This window comes from Prinia subflava, chromosome 2, assembly GCF_021018805.1.
Source record: "Prinia subflava isolate CZ2003 ecotype Zambia chromosome 2, Cam_Psub_1.2, whole genome shotgun sequence".
In the NCBI taxonomy this organism is placed as follows: Eukaryota; Metazoa; Chordata; class Aves; order Passeriformes; family Cisticolidae; genus Prinia; species Prinia subflava.
In genome coordinates, this window is record NC_086248.1 from 731,239 (window position 1) to 749,499 (window position 18,261).

The 18,261-nt window shown below is 53.0% G+C and overlaps 1 protein-coding gene across 1 annotated transcript in view; it reads left to right on the forward strand.

Annotated features, from left to right (window-relative positions):
- The window catches only part of RAB10 (RAB10, member RAS oncogene family), a 44,697-nt gene extending 27,462 nt beyond the window's left edge, over positions 1–17,235 (forward strand). Inside the window, exons 3-6 of the mRNA XM_063422585.1 lie at positions 9,590–9,728; positions 13,277–13,366; positions 14,413–14,514; positions 16,809–17,235. Of these exons, the coding sequence (XP_063278655.1) occupies positions 9,590–9,728; positions 13,277–13,366; positions 14,413–14,514; positions 16,809–16,892 (415 nt within the window). The 3' untranslated portion in view covers positions 16,893–17,235. The remainder of the gene's footprint in view (positions 1–9,589; positions 9,729–13,276; positions 13,367–14,412; positions 14,515–16,808) is intronic.
- Positions 17,236–18,261: the final 1,026 nt, after the last annotated feature.

Consider the following 18,261-nt stretch of genomic DNA (forward strand, 5'->3'; position numbering starts at 1 on the left):
GGCTGCTCCCTCGGACAGGCTGCTGGCAAACCTCCTCTTGGAGGGGACAGCATCCTCACAGGCTGTGATTTAGTGGGAAGTGGTTTCAAACTGGGATTTTTAAATGAGGAGTTGCCTCCAGCCTGTGCCTATAAATTGACTCGTAGCCGTGCTTTGTGTCAGCAAGAAAATGCAATCCAGGGCTGGAATTTTCCATGCTCAGCTGTGGAGAGGTTCTCAGCTGGCTGGAGCACGGCTGCTCTGTGGGAATGTCGGACAAGAGGCAAAGCCTCAGCTCCTTCCTTTGAGCTTCTGTGCTTTGAACCAGAGGCTTTTCACAGGTCAGGTCAGGAGAGCCGGTGGCTTTTCCTGGCCCCTGGGTCTGGCTGGGCTCCCTGCTCACATCTGCATCCTGCAGCTTCACTGAGGAGCTCTGGGCTGGGATTTGGCCCTTCTGTCCCACTCGTGACAATCCCGTGGCTTTATAACACTGCTGTCTGTAGATGCAGGTGGGTGGGTTCCACTTTGGAGGGGCACTGGTCTTTCCAGTCATTCCAGGATAATCATGGGTGATTTTCCTTCCTAACCAGGGCATCTGGAGTCCTCTTGTCAGCAGCACCCCGAGGAAGTGTTAGAACTGACAGGGAGTGGGTTTGGGTGGGATTTTGGGCAGGAATTGTTCCCTGGCAAGGTGGGCAGGCCCTGGCACAGGGTGCCCAGAGCAGTTGTGGCTGCCCCTGGATCCCTGGAAATTCCAAGGCCAGGCTGGACAGGGCTTGGAGCAGCCTGGGACAGTGGGAGGTGTCCCTGCCATGGCAGGGGTGGCACTGGGTGAGCTTTAAAGTCCTTTCCAACCCCAACCATTCCATGACTCTGTGATTAAACTTCAAAAGAAAATCACCATGAAATGTAAAAACGAGAAGTATGGGGAAAATGAGGATATCAATGCATGCATAAAGAGCAAAATGGAATGAAGCTGTACAGATTGTCAGGTTTAGGGAAGTGGAGTTGGGTGAGATGAGATTTATACAGTGGCAACTTTTAAATGTCACAAAATTGGGAAGTTGTGGCCTGAGTCTACTGCATGTTTCTGCCAGGTTCAGATTGCACGTTTGAAGTGAAACTTGGAAAGCAGAAAATGAAGCTCCTACAGAAAAAAAAATCAAATAAATAAAATCTCAGCGCTGTGTTTCCAGCTTTTCCCGTAGCAGGAGTTCTGCCCAGCAGTATCTCAGTGTCTTGTGGAGGTGTTTTGTGCAGTGCATCTCTATTTCCCCACTGCTTCCTGCCTGTGAACTCACTCCACACTTGCAGGAGCTGTGCAGCATTCCCAGAACAACCCAAGGCAGCAGCTGAGTGAGCAGGGGATGGATTTGGGGGAACATTTCCTGCCTGAACCTGAGGCTGCTTGGGAGCTTTCCCTGCTCCAGAGTATGGGTCTGCAGTTGGTCTTATTAAACCTCATGAGATGCCTGTGGGCCACTTTGGAGCTCATCCAAGTCCCTCTGGATGGCCCTGTCCTTCAGGTGTGACAGCCACACCACCCAGCAGGACAGCTCCTCACCTCTTCCTGGGCATGGAAAAAGTGCCCTCGTGACAGTCTCACAGCCATGCCCTGACCTCTGAAATTTATATTTAGGGCTAAAGCAGGAGCACAAAGGTCAGGCTGATTTAAGCCCTGCCCGGGGTGAGAAGCAACTCGATACTCAGTAGCTGTTCAAGCCGGGGGTGCTGCTCTGTGAGGATCAGGATTAGAGCCTTCCCCTGCTGCTCCAAATGTAAATGTGCCTGCGAGGAGCAGGACAGGACACAGCCCTGGACTGGCCTTCCAAAGGAAGGAGCAGATCCAGGGCAGATCCATCAGGAGAAGCTCTGTGTGTGAGGTTCTGGGAGCAAGCACGGCCAGGAGCTGGGGATCTCCTTGGCTGGGTTGTTTGTCCAGCTCCTCTGTGGGAGAATTGCTGCTGGGACAGTCACTAATGGTGGGCCTGGCCCAGGATCTGGGAAAAGGAATTAACACACATTTGGGAGTGGAAACACTTACAAAGGGTGGCACCTGGGGGGGTTTACAGTGCTGAATGTCAGGAAGAATATTAACACTGTCATGGTGTCTTGGTTTGGGAAGACAGGAGTCTGCTTAGGAAGGCAGGAGCCTGAAGATGTAAACCCCCTCCCTCTGAATTATTAAAGTTTTGAAATTAAGGGGCTCTCAGGCAAGGTTATGGGAAGAGGAATAACAGTTCTGAACTAGCATTATTAAAATAAAAATGTAGTAGTACACAAAAGCCAAAAAAAAGAAAACCCTGCCAGAGTCAGAACAAACCTGCCCCCCTGCTGGTCAGGGTGCTGGCAGCAGCCCAGTGCAGCTCCTGCAGTGCCAGATGTGGCTCTGTTGGAGCAGAGATGATCCTGTAGAAGGTGCAGTGGTGTGAGATGGGTCCAGCCTTCCTCTGGGAATGCAGTGCACACAGGCTGTGCTGGGCTCTGAATGCCAGGGTTTATCCAGGTGGGAATGCAGAGCACACAGGCTGTGCTGGGCTCTGAATGCCAGGGTTTATCCAGGTGGGAATGCAGAGCACACAGGCTGTGCTGGGCTCTGACTCTCAGGATTTATCCAGGTGGGAATGCAGAGCACACAGGCTGTGCTGGGCTCTGAATCCCAGGGTTTATCCAGGTGGGAATGCAGAGCACACAGGCTGTGCTGGGCTCTGAATGCCAGGGTTTATCCAGGTGGGAATGCAGAGCACACAGGCTGTGCTGGGCTCTGAATGCCAGGGTTTATCCAGGTGGGAATGCAGTGCACACAGGCTGTGCTGGGCTCTGAATGCCAGGGTTTATCCAGGTGGGAATGCAGAGCACACAGGCTGTGCTGGGCTCTGACTCTCAGGATTTATCCAGGTGGGAATGCAGAGCACACAGGCTGTGCTGGGCTCTGACTCTCAGGATTTATCCAGGTGGGAATGCAGAGCACACCGGCTGTGCTGGGCTCTGAATGCCAGGGTTTATCCAGGTGGGAATGCAGAGCACACAGGCTGTGCTGGGCTCTGAATGCCAGGGTTTATCCAGGTGGGAATGCAGAGCACACAGTCTGTGCTGGGCTCTGACTCTCAGGATTTATCCAGGTGGGAATGCAGTGCACACAGGCTGTGCTGGGCTCTGAATGCCAGGGTTTATCCAGGTGGGAATGCAGTGCACACAGGCTGTGCTGGGCTCTGACTCTCAGGGTTTATCCAGGTGGGAATGCAGAGCACACAGGCTGTGCTGGGCTCTGAATCCCAGGGTTTATCCATTGGGAATGCAGTGCACACAGGCTGTGCTGGGCTCTGACTCTCAGGATTTATCCAGGTGGGAATGCAGTGCACACAGGCTGTGCTGGGTTCTGACTCTCAGGATTTATCCAGGTGGGAATGCAGAGCACACAGGCTGTGCTGGGCTCTGACTCTCAGGATTTATCCAGGTGGGAATGCAGAGCACACAGGCTGTGCTGGGCTCTGACTCTCAGGATTTATCCAGGTGGGAATGCAGTGCACACAGGCTGTGCTGGGCTCTGAATGCCAGGGTTTATCCAGGTGGGAATGCAGTGCACACAGGCTGTGCTGGGCTCTGAATGCCAGGATTTATCCAGGTGGGAATGCAGTGCACACAGGCTGTGCTGGGCTCTGAATGCCAGGGTTTATCCAGGTGGGAATGCAGAGCACACAGGCTGTGCTGGGCTCTGACTCTCAGGATTTATCCAGGTGGGAATGCAGAGCACACAGGCTGTGCTGGGCTCTGACTCTCAGGATTTATCCAGGTGGGAATGCAGTGCACACAGGCTGTGCTGGGCTCTGAATGCCAGGGTTTATCCAGGTGGGAATGCAGAGCACACAGGCTGTGCTGGGCTCTGAATGCCAGGGTTTATCCAGGTGGGAATGCAGAGCACACAGGCTGTGCTGGGCTCTGACTCTCAGGATTTATCCAGGTGGGAATGCAGAGCACACAGGCTGTGCTGGGCTCTGAATGCCAGGATTTATCCAGGTGGGAATGCAGAGCACACAGGCTGTGCTGGGCTCTGAATGCCAGGATTTATCCAGGTGGGAATGCAGAGCACACAGGCTGTGCTGGGCTCTGAATGCCAGGGTTTATCCAGGTGGGAATGCAGAGCACACAGGCTGTGCTGGGCTCTGACTCTCAGGATTTATCCAGGTGGGAATGCAGTGCACACAGGCTGTGCTGGGCTCTGAATGCCAGGGTTTATCCAGGTGGGAATGCCGGGCTCCTCCCCTGGGTGCAGCATCTCCCATGGATGATGGAATTGGATCAGCCCTGCAGGGAACCTCGATGGCCCATGGACAGCAGAGATCCCCTGCAGGGAGGATGGGTCCTGGAAGGGATAAAGAGCACTGCCCCAGCTGGTTTAACAGCTGGTAATAGAATAATAAATACTTCTGGTTACATCTTGCATTGCAACCTAAGACACAAGGTGCAGAGAAAGAGTGAAGGACCAGAGTGAGAGATCCAGGGAAAGATGGTGTTGGCTGTGGGAAAACGCTGAGGGCCTTCAAAGGGACAGGGTGGTAGAGCTAAAAATTGATTGTGATATCTGTCACACATTGAGGAACTCAGGCAGAGCTGCTTTGGAATGGAAACCAAAAGGCTTTGGCACCCTCGAGTTCCCAGAACTCATTACCATAGTGGAACCATTGAGAAATGGAATGGGGTTTTCCTGATGGCGTGGGCAGGAGGTGAGGGTGGCAGTCCCACAGAGCACAGGTTTGATCAGCACTGCTGGGAGAAAGGGACTTTGAGGAAGAACAGCTGGGAAGAGGAGCCTTCTTCAGGAGCACATCTATAAAATCCTGGATATCCTGCACGGGTAGGGAGGGTCTGACAGAACTTGCTGCCTTTTCCCAACACCAAAACATCACTTCTGGCCTGAGGCTGTAAAGTGGCACATGGGAAACAGCAGGAAATGAAGTTTTGCTGGGAAACTCCTGATGGGATGAGTTGGTAGCTGCAGGTGTCCATGGACAGGTTCACAAGGGATTTCACAAGAGCACCGTCAGGTTTGGACTCTTAAATCCACAGAGAGCATCCCTGGCTCCAGAATTCCTTAACCACTGGGAAATGGAAGCTGGAAAACCTCTGGGCTGCCCAGGTACAGCGCTGAGGTGCTTGTCAGGAGGCACAAAAAGCAGAGCTGGGCCTGTCATCCAGGCAGAGCACAGGCTCAAAGGAGTGTAACTGTCAGCTAAAAATCTATTTTCTTCTTTTTTTCCTACTTAGCTGCTCCTCCAGCTCTGCTAACTTTAATGACATTTGTGTGTCAGCCTTTTTTCCTACAGTCTTTCTGACTGATTCCATATTTTAGGGACAGCTTTATGGTTTTAGTGTGCAGCTCCTAGCTTGTGTGGAGGACTATAAAATAACATTTTTCTCTCAGTGCATCTCTGCTGGCAGCACATTGACACGGCCAGAGAAGTGTCCTCAGGATCCTGGTTAATTCAGCAAGGAGCTCGTGTCAAAAATAATCCCCTGGCTCATTATCCTGGAATGACTGTGCAATGTGGTGTGGCCATCCCGAGGCATTCCAGGTGTGGAAATTCCCTGTTCTGTGCAGGTTGTGGCCCTCAGTGAGCATGGTGTGACCAGGCAGAGCTGCACACAGCTCCCCTCCCCGGCTGCCATCAGCCTCATCCATTCCTGCAGTTCCCCCAAGAATGTCTGGAAGTTAATCCTGTTTGCTGAGGCCTTTAGAGACTCCAGGAGGAAGATGTTCCTCTGGCCTGGCAGTCCTATAAAACAACTGGATAATTCTGTCGTTACTGATTTTGTTTTCCTGGCTGAGTATTATTCAGAAAAGCTGAAATTTGCCTGTCATTAAGTACCTGACAGAGCAGAGAATCCCAGGATTTTGAGGTGGGAGAATCCCTCCAGGGCCGTGGAGTCCAAGCTGTGCCCAGCCCAGAGCTCTGAGTGCCACCTCCAGGAATTCCTTGGACACCTCCAGGACTCCAAACCTCCCAGTTTCTCCAGTGCAACCTTGGGCTGCACAGTTCTGCAAATGTAACAACATTTAAAAATAATAAATTCCTTGGGATTATTTTGCTAGGAATTACTTGGTTTAAAATGTTGAAGACCTTCATTTTGAGCCACGTAGGACTGGGAGGATGCTCACAAATCATCAGGTCTAATCTCTTCTTGCTGCAGCCGTGTAAATCTTTCATCAATAAATCATAATACATTTGAACGTTTCCTTAGTCTCTGCCAGGTCAGCCGGAAAGCTGTCCCAGAAATTCCTTTCTCTCCAGGTTAAACCTCTAATATGATACAGCTTATGCATATTTTAATGTTGGCATGAGAATGATTCAAATAGATTTTTCACTTCCCTTGAGCATCTCCTTTCCCCAGTCCCACAGGACAGCCTCCTTTAGCTGAACACCCCTTTCCTCCTGTGTTTCATTCTCCTTGCCCACGGAGAGTGAGCCCAGCTTGTGCCTGCACCCAGAGCTTTGGAGCCTGCAGACATCCCCGAGGTTTGGACAAAGGGCTGGGCAGGCAGGGCAGCAAACAGGAGCTGCGAGCTCCCACTGTCTCCTGCCGTTTGCCCAGGGTGGATCCAGCCCTCGTAACTCATTTCCTCTGTTTGCCTCAGCCAGCTCTAATCTCCCGTCCATTAGGAGTTATCTCTGAATAATGAATGGGGAATCCATTAACCGAGAGAAAGGGCAGCTGTAGTATTTATTAACAAAAAAAAGAAAAGGGGGAAGCACTCCAGGTTCTTCGCTTCTTCCCTCCCCAGCTTTCTTCTCTTCCATTAGCTGAGCTCCAGTTGCCAGATAAAACAGTGGAGGAGTTAACCAGGCGAGTCAGCTGTGGGATGTGACAAGCAGGGAGTAGCAGCTCCGTGCTGCCAACGCCAAGCTGTGTAAAACCACTCAGAATTGTCCCTGTGGCAGCTGCTGGCCGTGGCAGGGGGGAGGAATCACAGATTCCAAATGTCTGCTGGGGTTGGTGAAGCTTTTCCAGCGCTGTCCTGCTTGGCAGGAGCCAGTGGGAGGGAGTAACCTGGGGGATGGATTTTATTTTCCTGGCTGAGTATTAGTCAAGTAATACTTGAGTAAGTACTTGAGTACTTGCAAGTGGGTACAGGACTTGGGCAGAGAGAAAACAATGAGGGTGTGAGTGGAGATCCGTGGAGATCCTTTGCAGCAGTTTGTCCTGAGTGAAGGAAAAGATTCCTCTCTTTCTGGGACATGCTACGAAAACCATCAGTTAAAGGATTCAACGCCCCCAAATCACTTCATAGAATCCCAGAATGGTTTGGGGGGCAAGGGACCTTAAAGCCCATCCTCTTCCCACCCCTGCCATGGTCAGGACAGCTCCCACTGTCCCAGGCTGCTCCAGCCCCAGTGTCCAGCCTGGCCTTGGGCACTGCCAGGGATGCAGGGGCAGCCACAGCTGCTCTGGGCACCCTGTGCCAGGGCCTGCCCACCCTGCCAGGAAAGAGTTAACAGCTGGATAAGGGGACAGACTGTGGGTCTTTATGGAAGATAAGCCAGAAAAGGTGAAGCTGTAAGGTTTAAGTCCAGTCAAGGAGTGGGTTATAATCCCATTTGTTCCCAGCCAGCTGGAGAAATGTCACTGGAAAAAGCCCTGTGAAGTTCAGTGCAGCCAAATGCCAAGTGGAGTTCAGTGTGGGATGTCAGAGCAGTCTGCTCGTGGTGAGGCCAGGGAGTGGGATGAGAAAACAGGAATGCCTGGAAATATCCAGTGTGGGGCTGCTGAGGCTCCAGCTGGAGTGGCCTGGGGTTTTCTGAGACAAGGGCAGCTGGGAAGAGTCCAGGGGCTGTACCTGAGCGCTTTGGCCGGTCACTGCAGGCTGGGGAAGGTTTCCAGCAGCACATCAGACATTTCCAGGAGCACTGAGGGGATCCTGGCTTTGTGCAGCTGGGAATGGAGTCAGGAACCCCCGAGGCCACAGGCAGGCCTGGCGGGGCAGCCCTGCAGAGGCTGCTGGGCTGTGGGACCTGCCCGGCTCCTCCTCTGCTCCTGCTCCTGGTGTCAGCAGGAGCAGCTGGAGATCAGTGCTGAGTGTGCTGGGTTGGGAGCCTGAGGCTGTGGGTCAGGGAGATTCTGGGAGGGCATTTCTGGAGGGGTTTATGGAGTGTGTAACCTGGGTTTAGACCAGTTTAAATTTGGAGACACCTTTGGTTCTACCTTGCCATAGAATCACTGAATCCCAGAATGGTTTGGGTGGGAAGGGACCTTAAAGTTCATCCAGTGCCACCCCCTGCCATGTCAGGGACACCTCCCACTGTCCCAGGCTGCTCCAGCCCCAGTGTCCAGCCTGGCCTTGGGCACTGCCAGGGATGCAGGGGCAGCCCCAGCTGCTCTGGGCACCCTGTGCCAGGGCCTGCCCACCCTGCCAGGGAACAACTCCTGATTCCCAAGATCCCATCCAGCCCTGCCCTGTGGCAGTGGGAGCCATTCCCTGTGTCCTGTCCCTCCATCCCTTGTCCCCAGTCCCTCTCCAGCTCTCCTGGAGCCCCTTCAGGCCCTGCAGGGGCTCTGAGCTCTCCCTGGATCCTTCTCCTCTCCAGGTGAGCACCCCCAGCTCTCCCAGCCTGGCTCCACAGCAGAGGGGCTCCAGCCCTGCAGCAGCTCTGTGTCCTTCTCACATGAACAATGTCACTGAAAACTGTCTGCAAACCTGCAGTGCCTGGGGTTTGTGGCCTCTGAAAGACACTGCAGAATGTTAATTCTTCATTTATGATCTTCAAATCAATTCTCAGCTAATTATCAATATACAGCTAATTCCCACCTTACTGCCATGCATCATCTTATCCACCCCACCAAAGATCCCAGAAGGAGATGGGGAAATCCAGGCTCTCATTGATGTTTTGTGCTCAGTTTTCAGCCTATTGCTTATAGACACCAACATTTAACAGCACAGCTTGATCGGTGTTCCATAGACTTTGATCAGAAATGTCAGGAATTCACATCTGTAAGATCAAGTTAAAGCTTTATAAGTTTAAGTTAAGCTGTATCAGTTAAAGACTGATCTGAGAACCAAACAGTGTTAAGTCTGAGTTCCAGAGAACGTTGAGTTGGTGTTTGTGTGGTTGCTGGCATGGAAAGAGACCCTGTGGTTCCAGGCTCCTGCAGAAGCCTGTCCTGCTGGATCCACCCTGCTGCTTCCCTCAGAGCTGTCCCTGACAGGGCTGTGGTGGTACATAGAAGTAAAACATTATTTAAAAAAAACCTTATAAAATCAAACCTTGCTATTTCAACTAAACTAACAACCAAGCTAAAAAATTCCCATTAAAAAATTATAAAAATAAAAATCAGTTTACATAGCAATCTATTCTTATTAAAAAACACCTCACACCTACAAAAAAGAAAATTTGACCCATAGAAAACACTTCCCAAAAAAACCAAAAAATGTAAACTATCTAAAAAAAGTTTAATAAATCTATACACTAACCATTACCAACCAATAAACTAAGTGTCAATAAATTCCTAACCAATCAAATTCAAACACAATACCTTCTAAAATCCCTATAAATATAAACCATGTGAACAAACCCTCAGGTATTCTGTATAAATAGAGAATGTGGTGTCTGTGCAGGGACACGGCGGGGCAGGAGCGCTTCCACACCATCACCACCTCCTACTACCGCGGGGCCATGGGCATCATGCTGGTGTACGACATCACCAACGCCAAGAGCTTCGAGAACATCAGCAAGTGGCTCAGGAACATCGACGAGGTGAGCAGCAGAGGAGCCCCACGTGGGGCTTTGGCCTTCTTTGCTCTTCTTTCCTCCTGTCACAGCCGGGATTGGTGCTCGGGAGACGCGGTTTTGGTGTTCGCACTCAGATGTTTGTTCATTCTTATCCATAGCACGGTCTCAGCAGCTGAGTGAGACTTTGTTAGTTCTAGCTGACAAAGGGAAAAATGGCTTTGTCTCTATCTCACTACAAGGTCCTTTAAGCACTAATTTTCCAGTTGTGAAAGGACTCCTAAATTGTTTTTAATTTTAACCCAATAACCAAACACCCCTGGCCCGCAGTGTGGATTATTCCCAAACCCATGAAGAAGAAGGTGAAAAAGGACTTAGCCTGCATCCTAAAACCTTCATCTTCCTTTATATATATATTACCATATACTAAACCCTTAAAATCCAGCTTTTCCACCCTGTGCTATCACACACTTCTGTTCAAACTCCACACCCACAACCCCAGTGCTGTCACTCAATTTTGGGAGCCTGTTCCACGCCCTCGGGTGGAATGTTGCATTTTCTTGAGGGTCAGTGCCTGTTGAACAGAAAGCCTGAAATTCTCAGTGCCCAGGGTTCCAACATCCCCAGAACTCAGCTCTCCCTTCAGCTGTGACAGGAGGGTTGTGACATTAAACAGGAGAATTCAAGAATCACCAGGTAGGAAGGAGGAGACCTCCAGGATCATGGAGTCCAACCCAGCCCTGCCACCTCAGCTCACCCACAGCACCACATCCAGGCTTTGTTAAACACACCCAGGGCTGGTGACTGCACCACCTCCCCAGGCAGCCATGCCAGCACTCAGCACTCTTTCCTTAAAAACCTTTCCCTGATATCCAACCTGTATTCCCCTGGTGCAGCTGGAGACTCCTCTTGTTCTGTCAGTGCTGCCTGGAGAGAGAGACCAACCCCACTGACACAGGCACCTTGCAGGGAGTGTGAGAGTGATAAGGGCACCCCTGAGCTCCTTTTCTCCAGGATAAACACCCCCAGGAGCCTGTGGTGTCCTGAAATACCCACTGTGCACACGGGCAGACTTTGCCTGTGCTGGAGGAGGGTGGGAGGTGAGAAGGACAGGTTTGGGAGCAGCTCACAGCTCTGGGAGGCCAGAGGGGCAGCACACATTAGGAAAACAGGACCCAAAGGTAGGAGAAAAACAGGAGCTGCAGAGTAGCCACACTGTGTGTCACTACTCCCAGGAGCTGTTTGCTGAGAGTGAGCCTCAGAGTAATCCTCAGAGTAATTAAACATCCCCATCTCAACTCCCTCCTAATGGTGTCATGAAATATTTGGAGGTTTCTCATGGCTGCTGCAGGCAGCTTGGCTCCTGCTGCTGGGAGTGTTTGGGTAGCTGCTCGTTGCCCTTGGCAGAGGAGAACCAGGACAGGGAGGCTGGGAAATTCCAGGCAAGGTCAAGTGAAGCAGAAGGAAGTGATGTGGAAGCATTAAGTGCCTGGATCCCCACGAGTTCATCCTCCAGGAGCTCTGAGACGGCAAGAGAGCAGCACAGCTGGTGGTTCTTGGTTTTGTTACGCTGTTCCCAGGTGGAATAAATGTTTGGAGTTTCCTGGAAAGCACAGGAGAGCACTGTTCACCTTCCCTGTACAACTGAGCACAGGTGGGGGCTGTCAGGCACTGCTCAGTGGAGCCCTGAGGCTGGAGAAAGCAGCACAGCAAAAATGGGATGTTGGGATTTGAATTTCCCAGCATGAGAAGTGGGACAGGATGGTGTTTATGGAGAAGTGCCCTGTGTGGTGGGAGCAGGAGAGGGGATAAAGCAGCACAGCAAGAGACTCAGCAATGAGATGGGGTAAACTTGAAACTGAGGCCTTTGGATTCTGCAGCTGCTTTGTTAAAAAAGCCAGAGGTGTCCCAGGGGAGTGATGGGTGTCACTGGCAGCATCAGGGCTTTTGGTGCCCTCGTGTTTTCAGTCTGGGCCACACAAACTGTGCAGCTGATTGCAGGTGCATTGTGGAGGCTGCTCAGGGACTGTGGCTGTAAAAGAGACCTTGGACACCTTAGGGAGCTGCTTTTGTTATGGGAGGAGCTCAGCAGTGGAGTGTCTTTGCAGAAATCACAGTCACTGAGGTTGGAAATTCCTTTGGAGCTCATAGGGTCCAACCATCCCCAGCACTGCCCAGGCCACCACTGCCCCATGTCTCCAAGTGCCACATCCACAGGGCTTTTAAATCCCTCAGGGGATGGGGATTCCACCACTGCCTGGGCAGCCTGTGGGCAGTGAATTTTTCCCAGGTCCTTTCCTGCCTGGCAGCTTTCCATCCCCTCTGGAGCGTTCCAGGGGGTTGGTGTGACCCCAGTGCTGCCCCTGGCTCCGTGCAGCCTGTCCTGATCCCTCTGCAGAGCTCCCTGCCCCAGCAGAGCCACATCCCACCCTGGGGCTGCCCTGGGCTGGGCCAGGGCGCTGCCCTCGAGCCCAGACCCTCCATGGGGGTGTTGGGCAGGAGTGGGGCAGCCCTGAGCCCCTGGGGCCGTTCCCAGCTGGATGTGCCCCATTCCCAGCTGGATGTGCCCATTCCCAGCTGGATGTGCCCATTCCCAGCTGGATGTGCCCCATTCCCAGCTCTCCTGGGCTCAGGTTTATCCCATGGGGGTGTTGGACAGGAGTGACCCAGCCCTGAGCCCCTGGGGCCATCCCCAGCTCTCCCTGGGCCCAGGTTTATCCCGTGGGGGTGCACCCATCCAAGCCAGGCCCAGCAGGTTTCTCCAGGAGAATGCCATGGGGAAAGGTGCCAAAGGCTTCAGCAGAGCCCAGGCAGATGCATCCACAGCCCTTCCCTCATCCATTAAGGCCACGCTGTCACAGAAGGAGATCAGGTTGGTCAAGCAGGACCTGTCACAAAGCCAGACTGGCTGGGCCTGGTGTCCTTGTCCTGCACGTGCCCTGTGACCACACCTCAGTGATCTGCCCCAGGACCTTCCCCAGCTCCGAGGTCAGCCTGGCAGGCCTGGACTTGTGGCTCCTCCTTCAGTGCTCCTTGGAGCCTGGCATCACACTGGGATGTGAACCCCCAGTGGGACAGGACCTTCCCAGCTGGCCAGGACTGCTGAGAACAGATCCAGGATCCCCCTCCAGAGAGGCCCGTGCTGCAGGGAAGGGGCTGGATCTGGGATTCCTCATCCTCCTGCCCCCTCCTACCCCTGCAGCGTGCAGGAAACTCCGACCCTCCCCTCCCTGCTCCCTTTGGACACCCTGCCCCACGCTCTGGTTTGTGTTTCCCTTCTCTCCCTCATTTCTCTTTGGCTCCTGTTTTCCTCCCCAGTCCGTTTTTCTCCCCCGGCTCATCCCTCACATTGTGCAGTGGCAAAGTGGGGAGGAGAAAACCATTAACCAGTGCTAGGAAGTCATTAGGAGGCTGGGGTTAATTAACAGCTCTGCCACTGCAGAAGCTCCATTGTGGGCAGCTGTAAATGTCCCCAAATTGCAGCTGTAGATGGTGGCCTGCCCACCACACCAAAGGGAAGCAGGATTTTGGGTGTGCTGGGGGAGCTGTGTGCCCTGATCCCTGTGTCCTTCCAGCACGCCAACGAGGATGTGGAGAGGATGCTGTTAGGAAACAAGTGTGACATGGAAGATAAAAGAGTTGTCCCTAAAGCAAAAGGTGAACAGGTGAGTATCAAACAAAAACTTCTTTATCCAAGGCAGAAATCACTGCCAAGACTTCTGCCTGCTCCAGGGGGTTGGGATGCCCCAGTGGGATGTGCCAGGATGTGAATCCTGGGAGTGTTATCTCAGAAGCTGCCACAAATGGGATTGAGTTCAGCTGCAGTTTCTGCTTCTTTTGTTAACTCAAAATTCCCAGACATCCCTGAAGTTCCTCACTGTGTGACAGTGTGTGGTGGCTGTCCTCTTAGGCCCAGACACAGACTTGGGATTATTTTAGTAGATTTTAATTGTTCTGAATTGTGAAGTTCTGAACCTTCTGAGCCACCTCACCTGGCTGGTGCTGCTGATGCCCGTTGGGGTGAGGGAGTCACAGAATCCCTGAGATTGGGAAGGCGCTCCCAGAGCACCGAATCCAAGCTGTGCCCGATCCCCACCTTGTCCCCAGAGCACTCAGTGCCACCTCCAGCCCTTCCTGGGACACCTCCAGGGATGGGCACTCCAAAGCTCCCTGGGCTGCCCCTGCCAAGGCCTGAGCTCCCTTTCCATGGGGAAATTCCTGCTGCTGTCCAACCTGAGCCTGCCCTGGCCCAGCCTGAGGCCATTTCCCCTTGTCCTGGCCCTGTTCCCCCCCTGGCTGTCCCCTCCTGTCAGGAGCTGTGCAGAGCCACAAGGTCCCCCCTGAGCCTCCTTTTCTCCAGGCTCAGCCCCTTCCCAGCTCCCTCAGCCTCTCCTGGGGCTCCATTCCCTTCCCAGCTCTGTTCCCTGCCCTGGACACGCTCCAGCCCCTGCAGGGCTCTCCTGTCAGGAGGGGCCCAGAGCTGCCCCCAGCACTGGAGGTGCCCCAGCAGTGCCAGCACAGGGGACGGGCACTGCCCTGGCCCTGCTGCCACCCCAGAGCTGGCACTGCCCAGGGCCCTCCTGCCCACCTGGGCACCCCTGGGCTCCTGTCCAGTCCAGTATTCCCTGCTTTATAAACTGGTCCCAAAGTGATGGTGGCACCGCTGGGATATCCCCAGGATCTCTAATCTCCTTCTCTCTGTTTGCTGCAGATTGCCAGGGAGCACGGTATTAGGTTTTTTGAAACTAGTGCAAAAGCAAATATAAACATTGAGAAGGCATTCCTCACATTAGCAGAAGACATTCTTCGAAAGGTAGGTGCTCACAGCATTCCTTTGGAACAAACCCTGAAACTCCACCTCATTGTTGTGGTGTTCACCTGCGTGGTTGCAGTGTTTGACTTGGCTGTGCTGAGGCAGAGGAGTCCCTGAAGGAGCAGGGCTGAACTTCTGAAGCTTGTTTGATGTTTTGTTGTTATTTAGGGGGGCCTGCCTACAGGGACTAACATCCATCAGAGCCAAGGAACTGAAATTCCTGTTTGTTTGGCCCTTACACTCATGGTGGTTGTGCCTGTGCTGGAGTTAACCCATTTCAGTTGGCGTGGAGAGAATTGTCCTTTCCTGCCACCCTCTCTGTGGATGCCCTGACAGCTCATGGGGGCTGCTGGGCAGAGTTCAGGAGTGGAGGGTGGGACAGGAGGAGCTCTGCCACTCCCAGCTGTGCTCCCAGGAATCAGCTCCAGCCACGGCACTTCCTTGGGGGTTCTGTTGCCCCACCTCACCTGGGGGTTGGCTGCCCTTCCTGGAGGTGCAGCGTTCCATGGACCCATGGGATCAGTGAGTTTGGAAAAGCTCATCCAGCCATCCCCCAGCACTGCCAGAGCCACCACTGAGCCCTGTCCCCAAGTGCCACAGGGCTTTTAAATCCCTCAGGGGACGGGCAGCTGTGCCAGAGCTGGACAACCTTTCCATGGAGGAACTGTTCCCCATATCCTGTGTAAACCCTCCTGCCCTGGCCCAACCTGAGGCCATTTCCCCTTGTCCTGGCCCTGTTCCCTGGGAGCACAGCCCGACCCCCCCTGGCTGTCCCCTCCTGTCAGGAGCTGTGCAGAGCCACAAGGTCCCCCCTGAGCCTCCTTTTCTCCAGGCTCAGCCCCTTCCCAGCTCCCTCAGCCTCTCCTGGGGCTCCATTCCCTTCCCAGCTCTGTTCCCTGCCCTGGACACGCTCCAGCCCCTCCAGGGCTCTCCTGTCTGGAGGGGCCCAGAGCTGCCCCCAGCACTGGAGGTGCCCCAGCAGTGCCAGCACAGGGGACGGGCACTGCCCTGGCCCTGCTGCCACTCCAGGTTGTTTCCATGGCCTGTAGCAGGTCCCTCTGTGCCCAGAGCTGCTGGTGCTGCTGTGCCCGTGGCCGTGACCCCTGCCACGGGTGCAGAATGCATCAGCTCCCACAGGACTGAGCTGTGCTGGATCTGTGTGTGGATCCGTGTGTGCCCCTTTCCATGGGATGTGGTCCCGTGGCCAAGGGCTCAGTGTGCACAGAAACCCCTGAGCTGGGACATTCCTGCCTAGGAGCAGTCATGGAGACTCTGTGGAGCTCCAGAAACTCGGGCTGGCCAACCCTGGCACTTGAGTTCCTGTTCCTTCACAAATGAACCCCATCCTGAGCCAGTCTCATCCCTGCCTTCCTCCCTCTCCCGTGGGAGTGCTGTGGATTGTGTCACCCAGTTGTCACTGCAGTTCTCAGTCATGTCTCAATCAGGTTTTGACAAGCTTTGTGTGATAAATAAGGTGAAAACCCTTGGCCTTTGGTGAACAAGAGGTCAGGCTACAAACCAGACCAAGCTCTGGGCCTTAAATCTTCATTTTTGGCCTCTGTCATTATCCCAGGGGTTCTTTTGCAAGGCTATGACAAGGAGAGTTAAAAAAGGACTGTGGAGACTGAAGTGTGGTGTGGGTTTAGGTTCCTTTCCAGCCAGCTGGGAGTAGATGTTGGTGTTGGATCAAACCCACTGGAGTGGGGGTTTGGCTTTGGTGTCACCAGTTCTGTCCTGTGACAAGGAGGAGCCTCTGTGTCCCCGGGAGCTGCTGTCCCAGGAGCAGAGGCTGGGAACAAGCCCAGTTTATCTGTAAAAACCGAGGGCTTTGGTGGTCATCGGGTCACATAATCTGATGTTTGATGATCAGTTCACTTAATCTTTTAATATTTTTGCTACTCCACTCTGGCTTTTTATTTAAAGCAGCTGGTGTTGTTTGCAGGCCGGGATTTCCTTACCCCACCAAACCCAGCGTCTGCTCTGTGTGCAGGACCTGAAACTATTCCAGTTGACTTTGGGGTGGTCCCAGTTCAAGCACTGGGTTTTTTCCCAGCTTTCCAGCTGTTTATTTAAAACAAACCAAACCAAAAAAAACCCCAAAAACAACAGCAACAACAAATCCTGAAATTGTTTTTGCGCATTTGTGCTGGAGTGGGGGAAGGATTCCCTGCCTTTCTGTGGAGCTCTTTGTGCCCAGTTTCATCTGGTGATGTCAGTCCTTGCGAGCTCTGGGTGTTTTTTTTTCCCTGGGGATCTCTGGAGCCATCTAACTGTGTTCACTTGTTTCCTTGCAGACCCCTGTAAAAGAGCCCAACAGTGAAAATGTAGATATCAGCAGTGGCGGTGGGGTGACGGGCTGGAAGAGCAAGTGCTGCTGAACCTTCTCCTCTCTCACCAATCGCCATCCACCGCCCCTTTTTTCTCGCTGCAAAACAAACCACTCTGCCCGTTTTTTAACCCAAAACCAATGTTTTTGTTCCTCATCTTAACGAGCTCCTGCCTCCCCTTGGTTTTCCGGCTAGGACAGCTTTGCCTCCTCCAGTTTTCTCCACACATGTATAGGAAATTCATCTCGGTGACTTCATTTCCGTGTCCCTGCTCAGCTCACCACCACGTTTGGGTTGTATTATAGCCCCGTCCCTCCTGCCATTAAACCCCAGAGCAATCATACTCGACTCTCTTCTGCAAATTGTATAAGAATAAAGGTTAGAATTAACAATTGATTTTGTACAACAGTGGAATTTTCTGTCATGGATCATGTGCTTGAGTCACCATATTCCCTAGATGCATCAGGCAAGAGCCAGGAAAAACTCATTTTCGCCTTGAGTCCGTGAGTGGGGTTTCTTTGTCCTGTGCCTTATGTGGAAAAAGGAACTTTTATTTTCACTTTCTTTTCTCTTTTCTGGTGGAAGCATGTGCAGGAGACGTCCCATCCCCCCGTGCCATTGAGTCCTGACCTCTGTAGTGGTTGCTTTCTGTACCGTTGGTGTCATGCATCGAGGACAAAGGGTGGTGCAAAACAAAAGCAAACTCCCTGTAACCTGCTGTGTCTCCTCTTGGCAGTCCCGCCGTCCCCAACTCTTCCTGCTGCCCTTTTCTTTTCTCACTTTGCCGCTCTTTCCTTTTCTTTCTTCTCTCTCTTTTTTTTTTTTTTTTCCTTCTTTTTGCCTGCATGCTGCTTTGATTTGCATTTCTCCATGGTGTGATGTGTTAACGGAAAGGATGGCAACGCGGTGTGTTTGCCAAAAATTTAATACAAAGCACTGATTTAGCTTCCGAGGTAAAAATGTTGAGATTCCTACTAACCCCCCTAGGCCTGTCCGTCACTAGTGACTCCCTCCTCCCGCTAGCCTTTCCCATATGGAAGAGTTCTTGCATGCACTAGTTTCTCTGGAGGGTGATGTGGTTGTCTACTTTCTGTGTATGAATAGAACATGGATCCCCAAACTGACAGCAGTCCATTGACACCCGCTCCGCCTCCTGTCCGCCCCCGGGGCTGCGGGGCCGGGCCGGGCCGAGCTGGGCGGAAAGAGAAGGAAAGGAAAGGCAAGGCAGCGACCCAGCCGGCGGCGGATTCATTTATTACCTCCCTGGAAACTTTCCGCTTTCCAGCGTCCGCGCCGGGGCATCCCGCCGGGCGATCCCGGCCCCGCCGCCTCCGCCGGGATGGAGCGGCGCTTCCAGCGCTCCCTGCCGCTCCTGCCGCTGTCACCGGCCCTGCTGGCCCTGTCCTGCCGCTGTCACCGG